The sequence below is a fragment of the Beta vulgaris genome, chromosome 8 (genome assembly GCF_026745355.1).
Source record: "Beta vulgaris subsp. vulgaris cultivar EL10 chromosome 8, EL10.2, whole genome shotgun sequence".
NCBI classification, from domain to species: Eukaryota; Viridiplantae; Streptophyta; class Magnoliopsida; order Caryophyllales; family Amaranthaceae; genus Beta; species Beta vulgaris.
The window spans coordinates 44,828,210-44,835,609 of NC_079209.1; the positions used below are offsets into that span (position 1 = coordinate 44,828,210).

The 7,400-nt window shown below is 34.7% G+C and overlaps 1 protein-coding gene across 1 annotated transcript; it reads left to right on the plus strand.

The window, feature by feature from the left end:
* Window positions 1–709: 709 nt before the first annotated feature.
* Window positions 710–6,890, plus strand: LOC104883680 (hypothetical protein). Its single transcript, XM_010668229.4, has 7 exons — window positions 710–1,021; window positions 1,239–1,349; window positions 3,729–3,797; window positions 4,851–4,982; window positions 6,041–6,118; window positions 6,194–6,328; window positions 6,418–6,890. Exons 1-7 carry the CDS (start codon window positions 806–808, stop codon window positions 6,607–6,609), a joined length of 933 nt encoding a protein of 310 aa, XP_010666531.2. The 5' UTR covers window positions 710–805; the 3' UTR covers window positions 6,610–6,890.
* Window positions 6,891–7,400: the final 510 nt, after the last annotated feature.

The window sequence follows — 7,400 nt, forward strand, 5'->3', positions numbered from 1 at the left end:
ATGAACCTGGACCACGTGTGTAAAGTATCCCCAAAAGTAAGGACTGAATAGAGTTGATCAACTCCTGCTCGGCCCGATTTTTGGGCGGGTTCCTCGATTTTTTTTTTTGCTTTGGGCAAGTCAAAAATGACTTTTTAGTCTATTTTTTGTCCCAGCTCGATTTTGGCCCGAAATAGCGAGCTTTGGGCACAAAATTCTGGCCCGGACCAATCAATGGGCAATTTTTTGAGGTCCGGCCCGAATTCAACTCAACCCATTATCGCCTCTAGAACTGAACAATAAAAAACAAAAATTAGAACTGTTTTTGTCAGGACGTACAAAGTTAGGACGGATCAAATCGCATTTCCCTTAAGAGTTTTAGGAGAAAGTATAGTCCCATACCTGGTATGGGACAACTTTTCCCATATCAGTTACTTGATATGATTAGATGTAGCTCTTATATTATTTAATAGCGAACTGATATGATTTGATGTAGCCCAGATATGATTTAAGATTTCAACTAACAAGCTCCCCAAAAAAAATGAAAATTTTCTTTTTTATAAGTTTTTAATACTACTTTTGTCATAAAAATTACATAAATACCATGGTATTTGCACATAAGCTGCTCGAGTTTTAGTAGAAGTTAACTAGTGAAGTGTGATTCAACATACGTGGCCTCTGTTGGCCAATGAGGTGCTCCCAAACACGTATATACAACAACGAATTTACCAAACTGACTCACTACTCCCACGCAAAGTAGCAAATAAATCAGAACACGAGGAAATTCTACTCAACCTTCACTTAAAGAAAAGGAGTAAGAACATCAATGGCGAAGCAACAAAATCTATGTCTAATTGTACTACAATTAGCGGCGGTGATTATTCTATTATCATGCGCACAAATTGCAGACTGCTTGAAAAAACCAGAATCCGTTGCTAGAAAAGAAGACATACCATATATAAAGTGTCAAGTATGTGAGAAACTTGCTTCAGAATTGTATCTTCAAGTTCAGAAAAAAGAAGCTCAGATCTCACCTAAAAAGGTAATTTCTAATCTTTTGTCATTATGGGTTTTGCTTAAACTTTGTTAAATTTTAATGGGTTTTTGAAAAAATTGATTTTTTTTAATATTAATTGGTGGGTTTTAATTAAAAAGTGGTTGCTGACCATTTCTCTTTCTGGGTACTACTTACTTTGATTAATTTGCAAAAAATTTAATGGATTTTTTAAATTGGTGGGTTATTGGGTTTTTAATGACAGATCACAGAGTATCAGATTATTGAAATGGTTGAGAATATATGCAATTTGAAGAAGGAAGAAGCTGATTGGATTTTGAAAATCGACATTGTTGAGCAAGGAGATAAGTTGGAGGTAACGCCACAATATCTGAAGTTTCTGTTTTGAATCTTTGGATTTTAGCATAGGTTAATTGATAGCTTTAATAGACTAGTATATGTTATAGAGTATTACTTGATGATTGATGCTAAAACCAATCGGAGGAAGAAAGCAAAGCTTGCTGAATTTTGTGGTGAGGTAATATGGTTCTCTTGTAAGATGTTATAACGGTTCGTTTGGTAGGCAGTATCAAATGGCGGTAATGGTAATGAATCTATATGCAATAGGTAAGGAACATCCATTGACATTATAATGGTAATAACCTCATTCCTTATGCTCTGTTTGATTGGGTGTAAAACATTTCCAGTGTATAATGATTTTCATGGAAAACTATTTACAATGAAAAACACCATTCCAAAATTAGTTTTTCGTTGTTTGGTTCCATGAAACAAAAATGATACTTCCTCCGTTTTTTATTAGATGTTACACTTTTCAAATCACGGACTCCTAGGTAATTTTTGGAGATGAGAGAGATAGAGAGAATGAAAAACAAAAGGGCCCCATGTGAACATGTGATAGGAGAGAGATAGAGAGAAGTTATTACCCAAAATAAAAGTGTAACATCTAATTTAAAACTTCCTAAAATAGAAAGTGTAACATCTAAAAAAAAACGGAGGAAGTAAAACGAAAGGAAAATAAAAAAGGAAAATAAGGAGGTAGTGAGACAAGTGTGCAAGAGAGATAAGGAAAATGAAGGAAAACAGTTTTCCCTTCATTTTGAAGGGAAAATACTTTTCCATCATTAGGGGAGCAATCTACTCCTAGGGAAAATGGTTTTACACTCTTTTGCAAACCAAACAATGTAAAATTGCAAATCGATGAAAATAGTTTTCCAGGAAAATGTTTTACACCCTAACAAACGGAGCCTTAATATGTGATTTTCTTTATTCTGACTCAATATGACCTCTGAAGTGGTAATGGGGGTCATGAGATTTATGAAGAATAACGGTAATGGTGGGTTATGAGATTTATGAAGAATATCACAAGTTTGGGGTAGACAAACATTACCATGGACATTGATGTGATACTTTTTGTTCACAACTATGTATAATTAATTGTAATTATTATCAACTAACAAATGGAGACCGCAAGAGGAAGTGTATGAACTAGAAATTTTCTTTCCGGTCTTTTGCCGAGGAACCAAGTACTATCATTTTATTTGAATGATGGGTGTAGGAGTTCATTGATTTAGTTATGCTATCTTATCTCATGTTTGACTTAAAAACTGATTAGTATTTCGGATATCGTCTTAACAATGAAGATGGGCATCTTAACACTTTCATGCAATCTCCCAAAGGAAGCTCATCCTGTTTTTACTTGGACATGTAGTTGTCAAAATCATGGAGATGTAGGTCTTTGCATTAGCACGCCTTGCAATTTACACTACCGCACCGAAGATAGAACTTGATCTTTCTGAGAGCAACCTCATTAGAATCCAAGAGTCCAAGAATATATTTCTCGTAGTTGCATGAACTACAATTTGTGTCCAATAAGCATGCTCATATGGCTCGCCTGAAGAACGTCCTAGCCCAAAGTAAACTTAGAATCCACAAATCATGGTGGGAGTGCTTTGAGAGTCTAGACGGTGCTGACATATGAATTCCCCTTGAGTCGCAATGTTCTGACACTTAGGAACGTATGGCATACCCTTGCCTATTAATGAGATGAGGGCTTGGTGTGCTTTGTGGGACTTTAGTAGGCGCAAGCAAAATCGACTCGGGCTGCATATGGTATTTTGTTGGACAAATGTTTAGGGATTAGCACATGAAGCGATATTATGGTCATAACAACGACCCATTCTAAGGGTGTAAGGTAAGTTCGATTCATTTCATCAATGCAGTAGAAACATAATAGCTCGATTTATGAAGAATCTAAACTATGATGATAAATTGCTATTTCTTCTCTTTCTCATTTAATAATATTAAAGCATCAATTCTCCATGACAAACACAAGACATCAATGAAAAAGAACAAAGGATTATCTGAACAAAAAAGTGTTCCAATAGATTTTTGAGGGATGCATGTCTTGTGGATCAACTGTAGTTGTGGAAACACTAGGAACTTTTATAAGACCTTACTTCATTGTTTTTCTTTTAGGATAGCTGCTCTGATTTGGGATATTTCTACGGCATTAAATCTTCAATTTTGACATCTCCGGAGAAGGATTTCCGATTGGTGTCTAGCATGCCTATATTGTGTCAGTTTAGTGCTTCAATTATCAAATGCGCTTGCAGTTCCTACTTGTTCTATCTATCTTGTGATCTTCTACACATAGATTTACCAAACCTGATTAACAGTATTACTATGTTAAACTCTTTTGTATTTCGTATATTATATGTACACTTGTTGGTTTCAGCTTGTTGAACAAGATGTTGAAGGGCAATGCAACTCAAAGTGCAAGACAATAGAACGGGCTTGTCAGGAGGTTAGTTTGAGTCTCAAATCAATTTTAATTATTGTCTATTCAAGTATTGGTGAGGTTCTTTGAAGAATTGCTCTCCACCAAACATGTGAGGGGCATGTTAAATCCATTTGGTATTGATCAATTTCTCCCCTTTGTTTGGTGGAGAACAAGTTCTTTATTTAGCCTTTTTTCCTCAAATATGTTGTAGTAGTCTTTTAATATTCTTTTTCTTTTTCCATTATGAGTTGATTATACAAAAAGGCAATTCTTTGTGTTCTATTTTGATTTATCTTAACTCATCTTAATTCATCGGAATTTTTTTTAACTTATATGAACTTTTCTTGGGTTATTCCCTTGTGTTTCGTTAGTTTCTACGTTGTACCACAACCTTTTATTTCCACACATTACCCTCAAAAGTTAGCTTTTTAATGCATAATGCCCCTACCTGTAATTATGTCATTAATTTCAAATACTTTTGTAATCTAGTGAAACTAATCTAAATTGTAAATATTCCCTCCAAGAGTTAAACTATGTACAAGTTAGATTGGTTCCACTGGATCACAAAAAGTAAACTAAATTAATGACATATAATTGGCGATATTAGCATTGTGCATTAAAAAAGGTAAGTCTAAGGATATTGTGTAGAACTTTTAAAAGGTAGGGGTACAACGTAGAAACTGAAGAAACACAAGGATATAATGTAGAAAAAATTTGAATTTATCATAACTATTGAAACTTCTTTTATAAGGTGTAAGGTGTTAGAACTTATCTGAACTTATGTTAACTTATCTGAACTCTAATTTTTTCTGAAGACAAGCTCAAATAAGTTGAACATACTGTTAATCATTAAAAGTAGCTGATAAAAACTGTTTACAACTTATGTCATACTCTGTGATATTGAACTCATTGTTCATCACTGAAAGTAGCTGACTGAAACTGTTTACGTCTTATGTCATACTCTGTGATATTGTTGATACAAGAATAAGTTGGACTTTCATGATTCTGCAATGTCATTATATCTTGTTTCCACTTTTCCAGGTTACTGAAGTGTTCTAATATAACTGTTTGATGCAGGTTGTTGGGTTTTCTGACACTGATATTGCTGAATATATATATGCTCGGAGACCTCAGCTTGAATCTTTAGTGAAATATTTGTGCAAGGACTTCACAGAAGTATGTAATAAGAAGCCACCTCCAGTGCCAAAGGTATAATATCACTCTTTACACATAGGTTGGCTTGAGCCATTTTCTTTACGCTTGGTCTTTTCTTTTGATTTTTTTTTTCTATTTTCATGTTTAGGGGAAAATAAGTTAGAATGCTTTTAAATGAAGCACGTACACTATTAATTGGGTTAAACATATGAAATCCACTTCACGGCCTAAGGTTCTTAGCAGTCAGCACCAAAATTTTCTATTGCATATTCACCCAAGCATATAAAACCTGTGAAAAGGAATATAAAATCAATTCGAAAATAGCTTATTTATTTAAGTTCATTGGCCAGGGGAAATGATAGGAAAACAATTAAGACAAGGAGTTAACATCCTCTACTTTGATATATAAAGCTTGTGAGGTGAATTTACTGCTAGTATTAGTAATGTCACCCGATTAAGCTGATGCTTGTTCACTGTGTCAACTTAATGTCCAAAAGTTATGGAGAAAAGATATAACCCATGTTTACTCAAACTCGGATACTCATGCAAGACATGAATAAGTGTCTATGTTTTGGGCTCCACTTTCGGATTGAGATATTTCAAGCTTTTGATCCAAAATGATTTGTTGAGTGCCCTTATCTAAGAGCGTCAAGGATCCGACACGAGTACTTGCTATGAAAGGAAAAGTCTGAGTAGCAAAGATGTAGTGTTGCAATGACTCATGTAAAATGTTTACCAAAATGGTTGCTGACTAAGATGTACAAAGGAGTTTATCAAATAAAAAACCAAGACAAATATGCTAATGCGTTTTACACTTGGACATTTTTTTTCTAGTGGATGTATACATGTAGAAATAGTGGCATTATGCAATGGTCAATGTAATGGTCTATTTCAGTATGATGACTTTAGGTAAAGTTTTGTAATACTTCATGGAGAGCGAGCTGTTCTTGTTGTAATATGTTTATCTTAGTAGCTCATTAGCTATGATAAAGCTCTAGACTAATGTTCTGGTAATCGTATTTTGTGTCGTTCAAGAGATCTCTAGCAAATTTAAGACACGAGCAAAGATTTCCCAAGTGCATGACATTTTTCTTTATATATTTTGGGCACAGGATAGAGTTCCAGGGGAACCATTTGTCCCTAAACCAGACAAAGAAGCTGAAATGGAAAAAATGTTGAGATCCATGGAGGTAAACCATTATTTCCTACTATTCGCTCCTTTCTTTTCCTTTCTCCTATACAATGTTTCATTGTTTTCATTATAGGGTCTCCCAGGTGCACCAGGAATGAAAATGTACTCCCGGGAAGAATTGATGAACTCGAAAAACTTTGGCGATGAGGATGCCGATGAGGATGATGATGAAGATAGCGATGAAGATGCGAATTTCCGATCAAATTTGGTATGTTGGTATATTGATCAGGTTTTCAATTGGTAACATCTTTTTGTCCCCCTTTCTGTTTTACTGATGGTCAAGTCTGGTCCATTCAGGGAAAAGCTTTCAGAGAGAAGGCGGAGAAAAAGGCCGACTGGAACGAGAAAGTCGTTAAACGTATAACAGACGCTGGGAAGACTCTTAAGACACATGCGAACAAAGTCTCTCACCGGCTAAGAAACTGGTGGAGATCAAAAACAAGTGCAGGGTCTAAGAAGAAATCAGCAGTCAACAAGGCAGAACTTTAGGAGTTTGCTGATGCATTAGAGTTACAAAGAGTTCTTCCTTGTTATAATTTTGTATTAATGCTTTTCTTCTCATTTCTTTGTAGTTTCAGGCGAAGGATTCTATTGGTTAGGACACTTAGAATTTTGGAGATTTCACTTTTGCTTGGTGAGTGTTAGAAATCATTGAACAAATGTTATAAGCAGAGAGTGCCCTTCAGTAGGATTATATCATAAATTAGGTCATCCTTGTATAATTGACTCTTTCTGTGGAATGAAAAAAAGATACTTAAACCTCGGTTAAAGGGAGTGTTATATATATCAAAATCATAGATAATAATTTATACGTACTATAGATTTCTAGCTACTTATTTTAATTGAGGGCTCAACTTTTTTTGACAAGAAAAACAGAAGCAATATCATTCAACGAAAACTTTGTCCAATGAGCAATCTTCGAACCAAACTTATTCTTCCTCAAAACAGAGAGAAGATTTAGTTCTTGTATAAAAAGAAAACTACATAGATGAAAATTGCTAGGATAATTGACAATGACTTGAGTAGCAAATAACTCTTTAGCTCGAGCAAGGAGGAGATCAACCAAAGTTAAATAGTCAGTCTCAGCTTCGATTGTCCGAAAGCCAGCATCAACTTTGTATAATATTTTTTTTGCCTTGCCACCATATAGAAAAATTGGAGCCACCATGTACAATTTCCCGAAAATGTATTACCTTTCTGATCACATAAAAATAGACTTGTTGACCAATTTTTAGCTCTTGTTCAAACATCATAAATGATGCATCACCAACTATATGAGA